This window comes from Sarcophilus harrisii, chromosome 2 (genome assembly GCF_902635505.1).
Source record: "Sarcophilus harrisii chromosome 2, mSarHar1.11, whole genome shotgun sequence".
Taxonomy (NCBI): Eukaryota; Metazoa; Chordata; class Mammalia; order Dasyuromorphia; family Dasyuridae; genus Sarcophilus; species Sarcophilus harrisii.
The window spans coordinates 285193874-285215892 of NC_045427.1; the positions used below are offsets into that span (position 1 = coordinate 285193874).

Below are 22019 nucleotides of genomic sequence, written 5' to 3' on the forward strand. Positions count from 1 at the left end.
ACAGTTTTAACACAATACCAATTGACTATTTCGTGAAAATTAAATTCATAAGAAAAGTCAAGGGAAAAACTTTTTGGGGGGGATGGAGATTGTAGAGTTGTTTTTTTTTTTTTTAACTTTATAGAAAAAAGACAGGAGTATTAAACTTACTAGGAAAATGAAAACTGGAGAAAGTTCTTATTCTAGATTTCAAAATATAACAATTTAATTTTTAAAAACAGACACTGGAAAAATAGAAAAGACTAATAGAACAGAAGAGAGATTCTAGAAGGCAATGTACCAAGTACCCCCAAATTTTAATGAAATTTTACATTATTGAAGCTTTTATGCCCAGAGAAAGAACTCTGGGAGATGACTAAAAACCATCACATTGAATTCCCAATGCCTATATTTATGCCCACCTGCATTTTTTATTTCCTTCACAAGCTAATTGTACAATATTTCAGAGTCTGATTCTTTTTGTACAGCAAAATAACGGTTTGGTCATGTATACTTATTGTGTATCTAATTTATATTTTAATGTACTTAACATCTACTGGTCATCCTGCCATCTGGGGGAGGGGGTGGGGGGTAAGAGGTGAAAAATTGGAACAAGAGGTTTGGCAATTGTTAATGCTGTAAAGTTACCCATGCATATATCCCGTAAATAAAAGGCTATTAAATAAAAATAAAAATAAAATAAAATTAAAAAAAAAACATTATTGAAGCTTTAAACTGCACTGCAATTTTTGGGACACTCTGTACATTAGAAATTTTTATTTACTAATGCCATGTTTTTAAAAGATCAGAGGATTCGATCACTATTTAATAAAAGTTTTTTGAGAAATTGGGAAAATTGATTAGTTATAAAAAGGGGAAAATAGGTTTGAATCTATACTTCTAAGACCATATATTGCAATCTTTCAACTCTGGATCAGTGATATAAATATATTTTAAATGTAAAAGATATATAAAAAAGAAATAATATATTTGTTTCAAGATAACCAAGATAACTTTATCCAAGAACAATTAAGGACCCTTTTTTTAATAAGTCAAAATTGTTGTAGATGGAAATCACAAAATTTGATAAAGTTTAGATTAAGCAATATTTACTAAACCAAAGGAAACAGATTTGGGGGAGTAATTTGCAAATAACCAATAACTATATTAAAACTTCAAGATCTGTTTGCTGAAGTCTGTAAAGAATTGAAACATATCTATCAAAGCAAACAGACTCCCCAGGGAATCAACAATCAGAACAAACAGCTTTAGAAGTTAATATAGACTAATAACTTCATGAAAAGATGCTCAACTTCTGTAGTAATAATAGAAATGCAAATCAAGGGGGAAAAAAAGACATCCATTCAGACGACCTTCAAGTGGTTCAAATCCTCATGCCTGGACTATTGCAGTCTCTTTCCATTCTAAGCCAGACTCTACTCACTTTATTTAAGTGTTCTTTCTCAAACATAGTTTTTCCTGTTTTCTTATACTTTATTTATCTCCACCAACTCTTTGGCCTTCTTGCTGTTTTCCTAGAACATAACACTACATCTCTCTTGATTCAATGCCTTTTCCCATACCTGGAATACTTTTCCCCACCTCCATCCCCTACTTCAAGATTCAGCTCAAATCCCACTTCCTATAAGACACCCTTCTTAGTCTTGCCTTTGCTTCTGCCTTTTCTTTGTTTGCCTTCCATTTACACTAGGTTAATCTTTTAAATACATAAATATTTATACAGATGGACCAGTGCAAACTTTTTGGAAAACAGTAAGGCAGTATATATTGTCACAAAGCTAGGATCCTTTGCTAGGACTCTATCCAAAAAGTACTATTAAAAAGGAAAAAAAGGATTTATATAAAAATATTTATAACTACTCTTTGTATAATAACAAGAATGAATACAATATATCTATGTATGTGACTATATAAATTATGATTTGTTAATGTAATAGAACAAGAAAAATGGCAGTTTTGAAAAATACAGAAAGACCCATCAGAAGCGAAGCAAAGTGAGATTTACAGAGCCAGAGATATGTCCACATCCACTACAATTGTATGAGAAAGAAAGGAACAAAAAAGAATGAAAATAGTAGTGATAGAACTTCAGATAGATTTAGAAAGAGACACAAAGCAAAGCACATGTTATTGTTGTTGAGTTGTTTCACGTGTGTTTGACTCTTCATGACCCCATTTGGGTTTCTCTAGGCAAAGATACTGAAGCAGTTCTCCGTTTTCTTTTCCAGCTCATTTTACAGATGAGGAACCTGAGGCAGACAGGGCAAAAATGATTTGCCCAGCATCACACAGATATTTTTGAGGCTTGATTTGAACTTGGATCTTCTTGATTAGGCCCCAGCTCTGTATCCAGCACACCATCTATTTGCCCACATATCTTATTACTGATCTGTTCATTTGTTTGGCTATTCTTTGTCAAATGTTAAGGGTCTATTTAAAATTTTATTTCTTATTTTTGTGCTTATTTGATTTTTGTTGATAGGTCTGTTTATAATTTTTTTTTAAAAAAAACTTAAAGCATTGTAAACTTATGAACAGTCTTCAGTTGGAGACACCCAAATTAGAGTTCACTGTTGAGAGTAATGCAGGCTAGCCTGGTGACTCATATTAATAAAGGAAATATGGAGCTTTTTTTTCAATCCAAGGTTCCATATAACAAATTTCTTGGACTACAGTTTCATAACCTGGTTAGCTTTTGCTGTACAGAGCACCAATATTTGTACTGCAAGTTACAGCTCCATCTCCAGCACCCATATTATAGCTATTCAGATAGAAGCCGGCTTCCTAACCACCCAGATTTTTGAGAAATTTCAGCTGATAAAAATTGCTCTTTTGCAGTCTTATTTAGATTAAATGCAGTAAATGCTATCATATTGTGCCATAAAAGAACACCTATTTTGAAGGTATGTATGACTCATCTGGCCTTGGTGAAATTAAGTATTAATTGGGTTTCTTATAATAGGATTCTTGTCTGATGAAGAGCAAAACTACCATGGGAAAAATTGAAGGATGTCTTCAATAAACAGCCTTACTATTGTATTTGGATCTATTTGGCAATAAAAAAGCCAGGCATCCCCTTCTTTCCCTCAAAGGGTAGATGCCTCTTCTGAATTTAGAGCTTTCATTGTAAAGCCAGCTACTCAAGTGCAGTTGTAAGTAGAAGCCTTCTGAAAAAATAGACAGTCTCTTGAACAAAGATGGAGGCAAAGATGGACAGGGTTCCTAGTCCTTTTCAAAGGCCATAGCTGGCATAATGTTAATTCGTTGGACTATTGGTTACTGCCATCCCAAAATGATGATAGTAATTCATAAGCTCTCTTGTTGACTGGGTGCTATTGTCACAGTCTGTACTTTATTCTGTCTCTCCTTGTCCCCTATACTAAATAAATAGGAAGCAGAGTATGAAGTACAAACTCTAAGAGTATGGCCATTTTTTCAAAGAATAGATCCATTGAGGGCTTCAGATTTTGCTTCTGGTTATAGTGGCATTACTGGGTGAGTATTATCAAGTTAGAAGAAAGCACTACATGAAAACATACATAAAGTATGCTTTTTATGTAAAAGATTTCTCACTGAAGCTTTAAAATTATCTAGTTAAGTTGGACTCATTTTACAAATTAAAAAGAAGACATGGGTTTAAATTCTTGTCTGTCACTTCAACCTCTTTGAGCCTCTGTCTTCATTTGTAAAAGGACACGATTGGACTAGATTATCTTTAAGGTCTACTATTGAAAAACTATATTATTCTCCTTGGGATTGCTGTAACTAGAAAGTTTGTAGTTTATCAGAGAAGGAAGGGAATGCAGAAATCATCTGATTATTAAACACAGTGTTCTTTCTATTCACCACACAGCCTCACACCATTTCAGGAGAGTTTTTTGTTTGTTTGTGTTTTTTTGGTTGGCCATATTAAATAGTTGTTGTGAGGAAGGCATGTTGTAAACTATAAAACAATTTATGCATAAGGTAGTATTAGCTCAAATTTGGCAGAGAAGATTTGCAGAGAAGTCCCAGATTTGCATCAGAATGAGAGCATCCCAGCAACCCTTCCTACAGAGTCCCTCCAAGGGGACAGAGAGCCCCTCCCAACAACTCAACTTGTGTTGACCTTGGGGCTCTTGATGTTTTTAGTCCTCTAGGACTTAGCACCATACATATCATTTAGCAGGATGTGGTGAGAGAAGCACCAAACTTGGAGTCAAAAAAAGGCTTAGCTTTGTCATTTACTAGCTGTGTGATGTTGGACAAGTTCTTTTATCTGTCTGAGCTTTCAGTTTCCTCAGCTGTAAAGTAGGTAAATAATGCCTCTTCTACCAATCTTACAGAGAAGTTTTGAAGACTGGACTTTGTAAACTGTAAAGATCTATATAAATGAGAACTATCTTTAGTGTTACTTCATCATAGTGTAATATCACTTAACTTGAATGAGAGTCTGGTCTAGCTAATTAAATTACAAACTCTTTGAGAGTGTCTAGTATGAAAGAATATATTCCCTATGAATGATAGAAAAGAGAATAAGATGAAGTCCTTGGTTTTTAAGGAGCTCATAGCTCTATAGGGAGATGAGGAATTCCAAGGAAAAATGGCTAAGATTTAATGGATATAGAGGATGATGAAGGATAAGGATCCTGGCTACAGTGGAATCCGAGGTCTTGCTGAAAATTGAAATAGTTAGATAGTCCTCCTGCCTGCCCTCCTCCCTTCCTGCAAATTCCAGCAGTCAGTCACCTTGCCTAGGGCTCTGCTGTGCCCCTTGGAAGCTATCAGGAGGATGTCAGCCGAGTGGGTTATTACCATCATCATTTTTACTACAACCAGCATTTGTGTAGCACTTTAAGGTCTGGTGTGAGCTTTACAAATAGTATTTCATTTAATTTTCACTTCTATCCTGTAAGGTAGGGGCTATTAGTATTATTTCTGAGGCAGGCTTTGAATTCACATCTTTAGAGTCCAGGACTCTATTCACTATGCTGCTTAGCTGAAACTGCCTTTTCTTAGGAAGACTGTGGCAAGTGAGGGAAATTATGCTTACTTTAATGGATCCCTGATCTCACCATCATGGATGGTCTCTCCATCAGTTCAAAAAAATCCATATTTTCTCCTCCTATGTAGTCCTTGTCTATATCCCTTTATCTGTTTTCTACAGAAGGTATATCCAACATGCTGGTTCTTTTAATCTTCTGTGAATACAAATGCCACGCCCAGTTTGTCCCAATCTCTAGCTCCTACTACATTGGATCAAAAGATAGAGCTGGGACAAATCTGAGAACATGGAGGTCCATGAAATGAGGAAACTGAGGCGGGGGGGGAGGGGGCTTGACTTACCCAAGACTATACCACCAGTAAATAGCAACTTAGGCATTCAGATCTCTTGGGTTTTTTTTCCCCCCCATTTTCCAATAAGCAGCATGCTGCTTATATAGCATACTATTCTCCCTACCAGAAATGTTTCTTTTCTCTAGCCAGTCCACCACCTATATGAATCATATTTGAGTCAACAGATCATTAATGAGGTCAGGGGAGGGCACTGGAAGTCTTTTCTGAGTAACTTGCCTTCTGATAATATTTTTAGTTATCATCAGTATGGTGGTTCCTTCATATCTTAATAGAAAAAATTCATGGTATGGCCAAAGAAATTGCTCACTTAGGGGTAAGCTTTCTGATGGTGAATTTCCCCTGGCCTACCAAGGCTTTCACATGGTAAACTTTTCAGTTTGGTAGAAAACACCAGGGCTTATGCACTACTAATGTTGCTTTTGAGAGTCTAGGTTCACAGGAGAGCATTATAAACGGTAACAACAAGATTATACAATGATCAGTTCTGATGGACGTGGCTCTTTTCAACAATTAGATGATTCAGGCCTGCTCTAATGATCTTGTGATGAAGAGAGCCATCTACACCTAGACAGTGAGCTGTGGGAATTGAGTGTGGATCACAACATAACATTTTCACCTTTTTTGTTGTTATTTGCTTATATTTTGTTTTTCTCTTTTTTTCTTGATTTTTCTTGTGCAGCATGATAATTGTGGAAATAATGTATAGAAGAATTACACATGTTTAACTTATGTTGGATTGCTTGCTATCTAGGGAAGAGCGTGGAGGGAAGGGAGGAAAGAATTGAAACAAAGTTTTAAGGGTGAATGTTGAAAATTATCTGTGCATGTGTTTTGAAAATAAAAAGCTTCAATAAAAAAATAAATTGGAAAAAAAGAAAGTCTAGGTTTACCCCTATTCTGTGGTAAGGCATTGGAAGAGGTCCTTCCTACAGACCCTTATAACTTAGGCTAGGGAATTCCTTGTTAGCCCTTTGGCATTTGTTCACCTTTAGGACAGAAATGATCAGGATCAGCTCTGGGACTAGAGAGTAGGCAAGAAGCAATGGGGGAGGTGATGTTCTTGCAGATTATGTGTTGTCACATTGTTTCTTAGGTCTGTGGCAGCAAATTGTCACCCTTTTGTGACTATTAAGTGGCTTGTTCCTGTATTGAGTCCAGGAGGTAGGAAGGGAGGAAAAAACTCATCTGAGCTAGACAGAAAAATTAATCTGGGTTCTTTTACATCTTTAAAAATAGGAGTCATAATGAAATACTTCTCCATTGTGACACCAGGCAAACATGAACCCATTTTTGGATTGTCAACTTCCTTACAATTAATTACAAGCACCAGTAACACTGGATGTCTCCTTGGTCGTTGTTAAGAGTGAGCCTGACTTTAGTCACAGTCAAAACCAGCATCGTTTAGCATCAGCTAGATTCTTCTGAAATCCTAGCAATGAGGAATAGATTGCAGGGGAAGGCACATATGCCTGTGAATCTAGTTTCTTCCAAATTCAGACAAATATCACCCAAATTGCCTTAAGTTAAGGGCAGATTTTTGTTGTTAATTAAGGGGCCAGGACTGATGCTCAGAAATTTATATTTCTAGAATTCCAGAATGTTAAATTCTGGAAATTGTGTTAGAATAGAAAATGGCAAATGGAACCTATGAGAGCATAGAAGTTTAGATTTGAAAGAGTTCTTAGATTGTAGAATTTTAAAACATTAAATGTCAAAACTGCACAGCATCTTAGATGTCTGCTCGGCTAACCTCTTCAGTTTACAAATAAGAAAATTGAAACCCAGAGAGGGAAGGTGAATACTCAAACATCAGGACTCACTAACTGGTTGCAGGATTAGTTCTAAAGAATCCAGGTTTTCTGAATACTAGTTCAGTACCATTTCTGAAACTCCCTGGTGGTACCTCACTGCAGTAAACAGACTGGAAATCCTTTTCCCATGTTCCCATCAAATGCACCCCTCCTTCCTCCCATACGTTCAGGATTTTTCTGTGGCCATGTTTCTGATAGTGATATCACACTAAGATATTGATAAGTGAATAAATTATTTCATTTTGCCTCCCTATGAACACATTTACCCATTTTAAGAGGCAATTCCTAGAGAAAATAATGTAACCCAGAAGGAAGGATTCTAATTAATAAGTGTCATATACAAGGACAGGTTGGTGGAAGGGGTAGTTTTTTTTTGGGGGGGAGAACAATTTTTGGGGATGTAGTTTATACCATGGAGGAATTCACCCACTCCGATAGCCCTATTAATGAGGAGGCCAGTGCTGAAATGCGAGAGGAATAGGAGCAGGCAAGCTGTATGAGCAGCTGGCTAAAAACTGGACTCTGACCATGGAATGTGTTGGCTGCTAATAGTGTGCCACTGCTGCTTCTGTTTTGGGACAAAGAGCTGGTTAGAAAACCTTGAATCAGCCATAACCTAGTTTGGTGACCTTGGGTAGGGTCCCTTTCCTTTCCCTCTGCACTCAGATGAAAAATTTCGACTATACTGCCTCATCCAGGTCCAAACATTTGTTCTCTTCTATTCAGTGTGTGTATTTATCAGTGCATAGCTTGAGTTAACCTGAGTAGTTTGATCATTCTTGGAAGAACAAAAGCCCAAGTAGTTGAGAGAAATAATTTTTTGTTCTTTATTGATTGTTAAATTTTGAGGGTTTTTTTTTTTTTCCTAGCTGGAAAATAAACACAATAGAGTCATGTCAATATATTTAAGTATTTAGTCTGATTTGCAAAATAGATTTTCTTTTTTAATCTCTTCTGGGTAAATAGGTAAATTTTGGCTTGGGAAGAATATTTCTAGGTTGGTTTCGAAACTGTTACTACAGTATTTTTGCAGCCTCCCTTGGTAATTTTGAAATTTTCCCAAAGCAATTTCTTTGAATTTATACTGTAAATGCAGATACCTCCAAAAGGATGTTGCCAGTGGATTACATGAGCCATGTACTTGGAAAATGAAGCTATAACTTGATGTCATGAAATTAATTCACATGAAAGAAAATAGCCTTGAAATATGTAAGAGGACTTGTAACAGTTTATGCAGGGGCTCCTTTAGCATTTTTTTAGGTAAGAAGTTTAATTATTTGTGTTCAATTGTTTTTAATTAGCGCTTTTTCCAGAACACTGTTTAGTTGTCATCAACTCATGCAAATCCAATGTGTCACGTTTGAACATAGTAGGTTTTAATTTAATCTTTGGTTTTCAACTTAGCTCATCACTGTGAACGTCTCATTTGCACAAAACACCTGATTATAATAATTATAACGTTTTGAAGTATTCATTCACTTGTCACTGAAGGAAAGAACTGATAAATTATTTCCTTTGTAATTCCCTTCTTTTTAACAGAGCCCCACACTACTCACTTCCTCTTAACCTCCAGTTATTCTAGATATTTGAAAAGTAGGAAAGACAAGAACGAAATTAATATTTTCTTCTCTCATCTTTCTGAAGTTGTATACCTTTTGAGTACTTAAAAAGCTGAATCTTTAGAGATCAGAGATCATGCCATTTGAGTATTGAAGGAATGAGGGTTTTGAATTTGGAGAAGACAAGATTGAAGGGAAACACAGTCATTGTCTACTTGCTTGATCCCAGAGACCAGAACTAGGAATGATGAGAACAAGGAAGCAGATTTAGGCTTAATGTAAGGGAGAACTTAGAAACCTGTCCAGAATTGGGATGAGCTCCACAGGAAGTAATGGATTCTCTTGAACTGAGGTTCTTTGACAAGGAACTTGATAACTTTGTCCATGATGATATAAGATGCTGATATGGGAGTTTTGTATGTAATAAATAATTCTTTAGGGCAGGGGTCCTCAAACTTTTTAAATAGGGGCCCAGTTCACTGTCCCTCAGACTATTGGAGGGCCAGACTATAGTAAAAACAAAAACTTTGTTTTGTGGGCCTTTAAATAAAGAAATTTCATAGCCCTGGGTAAGGGGGATAATCGTCCTCAGCTGCCACATCTGGCCTGCGGGTGTAGTTTGAGGACCCCTGCTTTAGGGTTTATAGACCATAACGTAACCCTGGATGACTAGAATAAGGCTGCCAACCTCAACAGAAATAAAGACATTTGGGAGCAAGGGGAAATATAATTAATTTTTTTTTGGACAGAACTAATTGAATTTTTGATATGAATGAGTCATCTGAGTGAGGCAGTTAGCAATGCAGAACAGGCATTTAAGAGAGAAATTAGGGCTGCATACAAATTTGGGAATCATCTATATAGAAATGATCATGGAATCCTTGGAAATAGATGTTATCTCCAAGGGGAAGGGAGAGCAGAAGAGAACCTGGGAGAAGCCTTCTAGGATACCCATATTTATAAACAAAAAAAAGATGATAAGGTAGGAAGAGAGACTGAGGAGCAGGATGGAACATAATAATGGATTTCAAGGGAAGAGAGACTATCCAAGGATGTAATCTCTTGACTCTTACCTATTCCTTCTTACTCTATATTCTCTTATGAGTTGTTATCTTGAAATGTTTCTTAAATTTCATTAATATTTAACTTTTCCATTTCCTTCCCTTGCTTCCCACCCCCACCCCATCCCTAGTCTTCTTATCAAAACTAGAAGCTCTTTGAGAGCATGGACCAGATCTAGGGCTTTTCTCTAACCCTGCACAGAGTGAGTTCTAAGACTATTTTGAGTAATACAAGAAAAATAAGGGACCAGGTTTCTATTCAATAAGTTTTATTAATTATCCTTGTGCAAATCTATGCTTAAAAACCTTCAGTTGCCTCTAGGATAAAATACAAATGCCCCGGGTTGACATTTGTTCCTCTAGCCTGGCTTTTGTTTATCTTTCTAACTTTATTTCATACTATTCCCTTTCAGGAATAGTATGTACCAGGCTTGCATCTACAAATGTCTATTGGCTATTTCATGAAAACCTTTAGTGTTTTTTTTTTCCAGAATAACTGCTATCTATTCAAATTTCCTTTATCTTATGTTTAAGGAGCTGATTTCATATATCTAAGTGTAAGACTTTGCATTTGTCCTGATTGAATTCATCTTATTAGATTCAGCCCAAGTCTCAACTTGTTAATATAGTTTTGGATTGGCACTATTATCAAGATCCTTCTCAGCTTTGTGTCATTTGCAGATGATGCGCATACCATTTATGCCTATATCTAAGTTACTCAAATAAAAATGTTACTATTTTGGTACCCTTCATTGGCCATGCTAATGCTGAACTGTTAACAACTTCTCTTTGACACCAGCTATCCAACCAATTCTGAATGTTTCTGTTTGTATTGTTTATTTATATCTCTCCATTTTATCCATAAGAATAAATTTGAGAAACTTTATTGAAACCTTTGCTATAGTCTAAACTGGTTATATCCCAGTTTTCTTTTCATCCGTTACTTTAGTAATATTGTCAAAAAAGGAAATGAGGTTATTGTAACATGACCTGTTCTTGATGAAACCATATAAGCTCTTCGTAATGATTTTGTCTTTCTTAGACATTTGACAAACATCTCTTTAATGATTCTTTCCAGAATTTTCCTAGGAATATAAATCAAACTCTCTAGTTTTCAGAATCTGTATTCTCTTCCCTTCTTTGAAAATCAGAACCACATCTGCCCTTTCCCAACCTGGTGGCATTTCTCATTTTCCATGATCTTTCACTTATCACTGAGAACCACTCTTGTAATCACATCTGCCACTTTTTTTAGGACACAAGAAGGTAGTTCACCGGGTCAGGTGATTTGAATTCATCAAAAGCAGCCAAGTGCTGTCTTGTTGTCTCTTTACTTACCTTGGATATCACCTCTCTGTTAGTCATTTTTATTGTCATTTTCAGTGTAAAGGTTATTTTTCTTTGCAGAGGAAATAGAACCAAAATAAAAGTTGAACAGCTCTGTCTTCTTTCATTTGTAATCATCTTATCCACTGCAAGCAAAGGTCTTTCCTCTGCTTAAATTCTCCTTTGTCCCCAAATGATCCAGTCTCCTCAATTTTCCTTGTATTCTAAGTATTTGTGCATTATGGTTTCTCTCTTTTCCCAAAGTCTATCTCAATCTATCTGGAGGAGAGAGAAAAAAGTAAAGATTATTCTCATGGAACAGTTCATAATCTAATAAGGAAATATGATATATAAATATACTCACATAAATGTATCTAACATATATGTGTGTGTATGTATCTATATATATATCTATATATAATAACTATAAAGGATAACTATAAAGTAGGATATGGAACCATAGAATCCCAGAGCTGGGAGGAACCTTAGAAATCAAATCATAGTCAAATTCTGTATCCAAAACATGAATCCAACCTTTAGTGTCCCCAGCATTTGTCAATCTAAACCTCCATTCAGAGATCTGTTTGGTCTAACATCTATTAGAAAGATAGGACAGAAAAGTTTAAAAACCACTTATGAGAAACCCTGCATGAAGTAAGAGCCTACGTGTATAGATAGTTGTCTGCTAAAGACATAAGATGTAGTTATTTGGAGGAGACAAGAATGGTGCACATGGATTTGGACTGAAAGGCCTTATAGGAAAAAGAACTTGAGCTTTCATGGGTAGCGCAGAGGACAGTAGGTTTAAGGTGATCCAGTGTCAACAAACTAGGACCAGACCTGAGGGGGATCTAGCAGCATCACCAAAATGCCTTCCCTTTACAGAGAAGGGAAAAGGAATAGGGTGGCACCTGAACTTTAAAGGAAGAAAAGGATTTTTATAGATCAAAGTAGCATGTACTCCAGTCCTGAGAGGCAGTCCATGCAATTGCACAAAATTAAGTTCAAGATGAAGTTATATAATGCAAAGGGCAGTAGTTAGGACCAGAATGTGGAAGATCCTAAGTTTTAGACTAAGAACTTTGGTATTCTGGGATCAGAGGTTTGCTCTGTGAGCTATTCAAGTTACCAAGAGGCACAACAGTACCTTGGGTAAGATGATTTTGTAAAATCTGCTGGCATTGAGTGTTAAATTCCTCAAATATCTTGCCTATTCCTAATGATAAGAAAATGGATGGAGCTGCCCAGCAGTAATGCTGACACCTCCCAGCCTAAGTTGGTTCACTGCTTTCCTCAGTGCTGAATCAGTTAGCTGTTCTTCACTATGCTGTTACTGCTGGCCATGGTGCTGACTTCTTGCCACCAAATACCTGGGAGACCAGTTAGGAGTTTGTTATAGTAGTTGAGGTGAGAAGTGATGCTAGGGGGAAGTATAGTGGTAACCATGTATGTGGAAGGGATGAGAATAGGTATAAGAAATGTGGAGGAAGACTCAACTGACCTTGGCAACTGATTGAAAAGGGAGATATCTTTTGATCAAGAAATAAGTACTGATAGAAAGAAATATGAGTCAAAGATCATTCTGGGGTTTCAAGTGTGGGCGACTGAAAGAATGATGGTGCCAATGAAAGCATCAAGAAAGTTGGGAGAGCAGATTTGGGGGGGGGGACATGATAAAATTAGTTCATTTGCGGGCATGTTGAGTTTTAGATGCCAGCAAGTCAATGCAGATGGAAATAGCTAATAGACATTTGTGTTTGCAAGACTGGAACTAAGCTGATGGATTTAGAGTATTTATGTAGATTTTTGCAGTTTTTTGTACATGTATTGACTGAAACCAAGCCATTAGACAGTATTACAGGTGGATAACATAAAGAGACAAGAAGAAAATATCTAAGCCAGGTCTTTTGGGGGCACATACATGTAGAAGGCTAATGATAAACAAACAAAGGAATAGGTCATGCAGTTAGAAAAGTATTATTAAAAAATAGAATATAGAAAAGCAGTAGAAAAGAACTAAGAGAAAGGAATGCCTTGGGAGCTAAAAGAAGAGAGGGGATCTTTAAGGAGCAAGTGCATCATGTAAAATACTGAAGAAAAAAAGGCAAAAAAAAATTACAAACAAAAAAATATTGAATGTAAAGTACTTTACAAATTTTAAAATACTATGTAAATATAATTTATGACTATTATAGGAAGTAATAGTGCCACTATATTCTACCATGTTTATTTATTTTATTTTTAGTGCATATGTATATTTTTGCTGAAGCATTTGGGGTTAAGTGACTTGCCCAGGGTCACACAGCTCAGAAGTATTAAATGTCTGAGACCAGATTTGAACTCAGATCCTCTTGACTTCAGGGCTGATGCTCAATCTACTGCCTACCATATTTAGATCATATCTAGTATTATCTTTACTGAAGTTTCTTTTGGGAATCACATTATACATTCAGAGAAAGTGAAAGTACTAGAGAATGTGCCACACCAGTTAAAAGAAATGGAGGAATTTATTTGGAAGAAGAGAAGACTAAGAGACATAATAATATCTTTGGATATTCCAAAGATTCTCAGGGAAAGAGTTTTGGGGGAAGGGAAAAATGCTATATACCAGACATTGTATTAAATGCTTTGCAAATATTATGTAATTTGAGCCTCATGGTAACACTATGAGGAGGTGGATGCTGTTATTATATCTATTTTAAAGTTGTGGCAACTGAGGCAGGCAGAAGGTTAACTTACCTAGGGTCATATAACTGAGGTAGGATTTCCTGGTGCTCTATCCACTGTGCCACCAACATGCCTCATGTGACTTCTTTTATAGCAGAAGAATCATATTCATTTTCCTTGACCATATTATGGTGGTAGGAGATAGAGAGGAGGTCTGGGATAAATTGTTGGAAGTTTAAAGAAGAGATTTAAGCTTAATATAAGGAAATTTTTCATAAAATTAGATACATAAAAGTTTATGTAAAAATCTTCAAAAGAGAATGAATGCTTGTGAAAATGTTGTAGAAGGGGTTTTGCTTAGAGATAGATTAGAATGGATATCTTCTAAGAATCTTTCCACTGTTTTGGATTGTGTGATAATGGTAACCCATGACTGTCCACAACTGGCCTCAGAAACTCACTAGCTTTCTGACCCTGGGCTAGTCACTTAACCCCTGTTTGTCTTATTACCTTATTTTTTGGTCACCACAATGACATGCTTTTGTCTCAGAACTGAGGTTTTTAAATATATTAAATCCCCCAGATTTTAATCTATTTAAAAAATTACTGATAATTTGGAGACCAAGAAATCATTGATGACCTTGAAGAGATCAGTTTCAACAGAGTAGTACCAGCAGAAGTGAATTTGCAAAGAGTTGAAAAGGAAAAAGCACCAAGTATATGTAAATTACTGTTTCTAGAAGCTTACTAATGATATGATACAGCATGGCCAATTTTAACTTTGTTGTTTAAATAGCAGGAGAAACCCGGGCAGGTTTGTAGGCGTGTATGTGTGTGTGTGTGTGTGTGTGTGTGTGTGTATAGATATCAATATGTGTGGATATATGTACATATCCACGTATATAGACATACTCATATATATCTTCCTATTTGTACATATACATGCAGACCAGTGGAGAGGAGGTCGAGGAGCAGTGATGGAATCCAATTGAGGAACTAGCCTTGGCAGAGAAGAAGGCTGCCTCATTCTCTGAGACTGAAGCAAAGAGGGTGAAAATATAGAGAGACTCTGAGTTTGGGGAGAGGACAGAGGTAGAGGATCAGATGGTCAGCCTCAGGCTCATGAAAGTGGGAAGAGATTTAGAAGGTGGAGGATAGAAAGAAAGTTTTGAAGCAGCTGCTGTGGTAAGTGTAGTAGGAGGCCTACAAAAGGTAATGATTTTCCATCTAATTAGGAAGGCCTACTCGAAGTGTGTTGTCTGAGTTTGTAGTGGATCCAGCCCCAGAGTATTTGGTGAAAGATAGATGGAAGATGGTGAGGTCCCCAGAGTCCCATAGTTAAATGGTAAAAATATCAGCCTCTGAGGTTGTAATTGTGCCTAACTTGATTGGTTGATCAGTCCTGCCTGGAAAGATTTTTTTTTTTCCAGTTTGTAGGGGTTTGCATGTGGTACAGATTTGTGAATCTGTACATTAAGAGACACCAGAATAAGGAAGATTTTCATGTACTAATGAAACCTCCAGTAGAGAAACTGGCAAGCCTTGCCAGTGAGGAAGGGGGGGAGGATTTGGTGTGTGATCAGTCCATTCCAAGTAAATTGGTTACAAATTTCCATTTACCATCATTAAGCCATTGGCTGGCTATACTATAGGAAATCACAACGAAGGAGTCATTTATCCTTTTTGCCTTCAAGATACTAATTTGTTTTCTGGTTGTCAAGATAAGAAGTGCATTCCCTTTTACTTGTATCCTTGGATTTGGCAATCATTTTGCAGCCAGATCAGCAGAAAGAAGAGGCTTTCCATCAGTAAGTGAAACCTAGGAATAGTGTAGTAAAAAGATTACTGCCTCAACTATCCAGAATTCTGTATGGTAATCCTAGCTGTGGCTTTTTGGCAGGCATTAAGTGCCTTTCAATTGTGGTGCCATCAAAGCTCTACTATGTAGTGATTCCTGTCTGTATGTCAGAGACAATTTATAGAGAACCAGGAGTTTTTAGGGAAAGCAGTTGCTAAGTCAAAACCATGGGAAAAAGCAATAAAGTCAGCAATTAATTAATGGTTGGAGAAATGAAAGGGAAACAATAGCCCTTTTCAGATGTTCAAAGTACTTTGATTATTACAACAGTGCCCAGGAGTGTTAAGCTAGAGGAAACTCCAGAGTTGCCTTTTCTGCCCAGGAATGCTGTCTTTGTGGTGTCTCTTGAAGTAGGGTTGGTAATATATCACAAGACCTAGACATACTAAAAATAGCCACAGAATACAGTGGAAGAAATAAGGGATTTTCTTATTCTATCAAATCTGGGCATATTTTTTCAACATCATTGACTGGCATTCTTGCTTAAATTAAACCATCCACACACAGCAGAGCCTAGTATATATAGGTGGCTTCACTTTGCATGGAAGGTATGTTCCTGCAGATTTGCCTATTTTAAATGTGCCAAAGTGCTCACATTTTTAGCAAAGTGCATAGTCACCCCTCCTTTATTTGTTTGCATTACAGCATTAGGAGCTGGAAGGGACCTTAATGATATCTTAAGACAGTCCCCTTATTTTTCAGATGAAAAATCTGAAGGCCACACACAAAGCTATGTGACTTGACTAATGTCATCCAAGGAGTCAGTGGCTGAATTGTGATCTGAGTTTTTATCTTTTTTTTTTAACCCACCCCCACCCCACCCCACCCAATCCCAGTAAACCCTCTGCTCTCTCCATGATCCCAGGCTGCAGATTTTGTGTTATCAGATTTCTTTTTTAAACAAAACTGTATAAATGTGAGCAAATGGTGAATGTGGTCCTATGGAAAGAAATTAGAGACCTTGGTTCAAATCCTGCTTCTGTCATTCACTACACAGATGGCCTAGGGAAGGTGATTTAAACTCTTTGGGTCTCAGTTTCCTTATCTGTAAAATAAGTGTGACTAATCAGCATGCAAATTTCCTTCCTGTTCTAAATCTGTATTATGATCTTGAGTATTAGAATGGAGAATCTTTGCATCTCAGAGCTAAGCACATAGTAGGTACTGATTTCCTGCCTACCTGATTCGTTCAGATTGGGAGCCTTGGGACAGAGTTAATATAATCTTGAAGCTGGGCATGTAAGGGAGATAGACTGAAGGAAGATTCCCCCACTTTAACCTGTATCCCAGTGAATCACTGCTTTCCATGCCAAGAGAACCTCATTTTCTATAGTTGCATTAAGCTTATTTGGTGCAGATTAAACACTCTTTGGTGCCATTTTGAAAATTGTTGGTCTGTTTGCCAATAATATGATGTCTCCCTTTTTGCTTCTCATCAAGAAGGGTGGATGACACCTCCCTCAATTATGGGATTGCTTCTCTGATCTTCTCTCAGGCTCTTCAGAATTGCAGTTGGCTGGACTCCAGGAAATAGTCCAACTAAGACATCGTACATAGAGCACTGAGTCTAGAGTCAAGACTAACCTGAGTTCAAATCTGACCTTAGACAATTGCTAGCTTTCTGACTCTGGAAAGGTCATTTTATGTCCATGCTTCAGTTTCCTCAGTGTAAAAAGTGGGAATGATAATAGTACCAAACTCCCAAAGTTGTTGCAAGGATTGAGTGGATTAGTATTTCTGAAGTACTTAGCACACCACCTTTTTTATAATGCCTTTCCAGCACAACACATTTGATGAATATTTAGCATTCAGTCTTATCTTTGGACATCTACTGAAACCATGCCTTTTACTTTCTTCTTGAAGCTCTATTGTATAGCTTGGTTATAATGGATTTAAAATGAAATGGGATCTAGTTGGCAAGGGAATAGAAGTCAGAAGGTAAATCCTAAAAGAAACATTTTTAAAATTTCATCCAATGTCTGCTCTTGACAGGGTCTTCCTTCATGTGATATTTAGATTATACAATGCTAGAGTTCTTATGGACCTTATAGATTATTTTAACCTTTAAAAAAAAAACAACGACTTTTTAAAGGAATAAGCTTTTTTAATGGCCTTCTGTTTTCACATTACAGTCATTCCCCTTCTGTACCTATAGTATCCCCACTTCAAAACACACACCTGCTGACATAGTAACCTCATCTTAGTCAGTGTATGCAACATTTCATACCCATAGTCACCCAGTTACTGAAAAGAGGTCATTTTAGAGTTTTCCTTTTAGTCCAGCACTCTCATTTAGTGAGGCAACTAATACCTAAAGGGATTGTGATGTGTCACAGGAAATAGAAGTAGTGAATGGCAGAGTTGGGATTCAGACCCTTACTCTCTTGCCTTCACATTCAACACTCTTTATTTCATCTGATAGGATAAGAGAATTTATCTCCTCCTTTCCCCCAGTGCTCCAATTTTCTTTTCCTTCAGAGGCACAGATGGAGCCTACAGAGCAGAATCTCCCGCTCCTCAGTGTGTAAGGCATATGACTGCCCTGGACCTGATGATAGATTTCCATATTTCCACTAGTACATCTTGAAGGGCAAGAATCAAGTCTCCCACCATGGCAGGGACAGCTGTACCCTTTCTTTATTGATCCTGGGCAGCAGAAGCTATCACGTGTTCCATATATGATTGGGTTCATTAAGATATATGAGAAATTGTGCCTGTTTAGAACCACAATTAGGAGTGAAAGTTCTACTTTGAAGATGGCAGTCATAGACCTACCTTCTTTTTGGTAGCCCATTGAGTACAAAGAACACTGCATTTGGAGTCAGAAGACATAACCTCAAAATTCTGTGATACTCTTGTGACTATGACCTCTTTGAGCCTTATATAGTGTCCCTGACATTTAAGCTCTTTGTATCCTTTGTAAACTACAAGGTTCTGTTGTAATTTGAGTTCCCTTATCATTTAAGCATATAACCCTGGAGACATGAAGCGTGATTTGGAGGGATTCACGGAATCATTCTGTCATATGGGAAAAACCTTTTCTCCCTCACCTTTGGCTTCTGTCCAATACCATGAGGAGTTTTGCCATAGAAGATCTTCACTTCCAGTCTCTGGCCTCCATTGGGAGCAGGTACTTTTCACTTTAATTGCCTGAGTTAATAACAGCTGTCCTCTGTCTGTCCACAGGCTCTTATCCTTCACCAGCTAGGCCGATACAGTTTAGCTGAGAAGATTCTCCGTGACGCAGTCCAGGTCAACTCGACTGCCCATGAGGTCTGGAATGGCCTTGGTGAGGTGCTCCAAGCTCAGGGCAATGACACTGCTGCTACTGAGTGCTTCCTGACTGCCCTGGAATTGGAAGCTAGCAGCCCCATTGTCCCCTTCACCATCATTCCCCGAGTGCTCTGAGTGGGACTTGAGCTAAGAGATCGGCCCGCTGCAATGTCTGGAGGTGAGGACCAGGACACACTTACCGGACGCCAGTATAACCACATTGTGTGGTTGGGGGTAGGAGGGAACCAGTCCCTGAGGAGATTGGAATTAACAGAATGGAAGGGGAAATACTTGATTGTTTATGCAGGGGGGAGGAATTTAATGAATCACTGAGGCTGTAGACGAATGTTAGATTGACCAAGATGACAAACCAAACACAACTAAAATCATGCTCAATTTGTGTTTTTTTTTTTGGGGGGGAGGTTGCTGTTGTTGTTGTTGTTGTTGTTTGTTTGTTTGGGTTTTTTTGCCTCATGATAGTTTTCAATTCTAATGATGTTGTTCAAAATGGATTATGTGCCATATTTTGTTAAATGACATCTGAGTGCTCCATAAAATGATTACAGAATCAATCAGCAAATGTAAAATAAGATATTCAAAGTGAAAATTCAGTGGCAGAACAGATTATTTTTAGCAAACCTGTCATGAAAACTGTTCCCTCTTTCCCACTATTACCCTGACTCCTACCCTTGGCCCAGAAACCAAATGTGATGTTTCTGCTTCCTGTCTCAGTACTAGTCAAAGCCAGAAGACCAGCTGACAAGTTCTTGGTTTTGTTGTCAATAACTGTAATGCGTGGCTGATAATTGTCTTTATTTAGAACCAAGCCTGAGTCCAAGAATATTTATATTTTACCAATATATGCCTGTTACAAGAGAAGGAAATATGAGTTATTTAAGTTTAACTTTTTTATGTGAATTCAGAGTTTATTTATCAATGGAAATATGTAAAAAAGAAAAAAAAGAAGCTTCAAATGGAATATTTACCAACATTCCTTATACATTACCTACACTTGGCTAAATGGAAAGATGATGTTAATAATAAAATGATTTTTAAATGGAGTTTGGGTCTGTGTCATCTCTTAAAAAGTTGAATGGTACAGAGAGTTCTGTTAAGGGAATTCAGTGAGCAATGATGACTGGACAGCTTACCACAGGTCTATATGTTATCTTCTGCCTTGAGTAAGGATAGCCTTTGTCACGTAAGGCCAAGAACAAAGCCAGAAGTGTGGGTGAAGAAAGGGACCTATGTCCTCTATTTTCTTCTTGCCTTAATTTAATACTCTGCTGCATGGATGACCAAAGGATCCTAAATTAAAAATTGGAAACTGTTATGAGTGCCCTCTTGGGGAAAGACTAAACAAATTGTAGCATATGAATGTAATGAAATATTACTGTGCCTCAGTTTCAGGAAACTGAGAAGGCCTCTGAACTAAGGAAAAACTAAGTGAGCAGAAAAAGAAGAACAATTTAAAGAGTGATAATAACGTTGTAGAGAAAAACAGTTTATAAAGACTTTAGAAATCTGATTAATGCAATGATAAATTACAAGTCTAAAAAAATGAAGTATGACACTCCTCTGATAGGTGAAGGACTTAAAATTCAAAAATACATTCATTTTTGCACAGGATTAATGGGAGAATTTGTTTTGCTAAATTACACAGCTATGTTGAGGGCTTTTATTTGTTAGGGTTTTCTTGGCAAAGATATCAAATGGTTTGCCATTTCCTTCCCAACTCATTTTACAGATGAGGCAACTGAAGCAAACAGAATTAATTGACTTGCAAGGGTCAGACACCTGGCAAGTGCCTAAGACCAGATTTGAATTCAGGCCCTCCTGACTTCAGGCCCAGTACTCTATCCACTGAACCACTTTGCTGTCACCTAGCTGTCTTCTGGTGTCAAGAAGACCTGAGTTCAACTGTGGCCTCAGACATTTACTAGCTATGTGATCTTAGGTAAAGTCACTTAACCTATATCTACCTCAAGTTTCCTCATCTTTAAAATGAGGATAATAATAGTATCTCCCTCCCAGGGATTTTGAGGATCAAATGAGACAATATTTGTAAAATACTTAGCATTGTGCCTTATATATAGCAAACACTTAATAAATCCATTCGTCCTTAATTCCTTCCTTCCTCTGACTTTCATTTATTCCTTATGGTCGTCTATTCTCCACCTGGCTGATTTTCCTGAGACAGGTCCAGCTATGTCATCACCTTCCTCTAAACTTCACAGACCCCCAGTTGAGATAGAAGATAAACTGCTCTGTGTGACATTTCAAACTCTCCATAGCCTGACCTATTTTCATCTTGCCAATCTTCTTGCACATCATTTCTTTCCACATTTCTCCTCCATTCCAGCTGTACTGACTTCATACAAGATACTTTCCTTTCCCTGACTGTCCCTCATTCTTTGATTGCTCTTCTTCCTTTACTTCTGCAAGAGACTTTTCCCCATCCTCTTTGAAACCCGTGTCTTTCTCCCTAAGCTTACCTTCCACCTATTCTTTATGTATTTTCTCTGTCTCTATTTGTAGACATATTGTCTTCCCCACTAGAATATTCACTCCTTGAAGTCAAGGCCTGCTTGTTTGTCTCTGGCACTTGGCACACTACCTAATACATAGTAGACATTAATGAGCATTTGTTGATTACTTGATTGTCAGCAGGTCTCCTTGTTAGAGGGAAAAGAGAGGGGAATTGAAAAATGCCTTTCCACACTCCAAACTGTGAGAGTAAATGAGGTGGTTTTTAAGGGAAATAGAAGCAAAGTTTGCATGGGAAAAACGAGGATCAGGGATAGAGGAGGGAAGACGAATCTTGTTAGATACTGGAAGGAGGGTCAGAAAAGAACAATTAGAGCTTAAAAATAGATAGGATGCTTTTTATGTAGGGGGAAAGAAGTGGATGCTCTGAAAAGCTACTTGCCCTCTAAAGAATTATCTAGTAGATCCATAGAAATTTTCAGGTGAGAAATTTCCAAGTAGGGGTCACACTGAAAGGAGACCTAGAGGGAGACAGACAGATAGAAATTAGAGGCCAGGACGAGGGGAGTTGAAGGGGGAGAAGAAGGAAGAGACAAAGTAATGGTGGGTAGTGAATAGTCACTGTGCTCAGCCCTGGGCA

At 37.4% G+C, this 22019-nt stretch overlaps 1 protein-coding gene across 7 annotated transcripts in view; it reads left to right on the forward strand.

Annotated features, from left to right (window-relative positions):
• The window catches only part of TTC7B (tetratricopeptide repeat domain 7B), a 310918-nt gene extending 290965 nt beyond the window's left edge, over nucleotides 1–19953 (forward strand). For all 7 annotated transcript variants that reach the window (XM_031952351.1, XM_031952352.1, XM_031952354.1 and 4 more), the window contains one exon: nucleotides 18806–19953. In XM_031952351.1, coding sequence (XP_031808211.1) covers nucleotides 18806–19027 — 222 coding nt within the window. In that variant the 3' untranslated portion in view covers nucleotides 19028–19953. The remainder of the gene's footprint in view (nucleotides 1–18805) is intronic.
• The last annotated feature ends 2066 nt before the right edge of the window (nucleotides 19954–22019 follow it).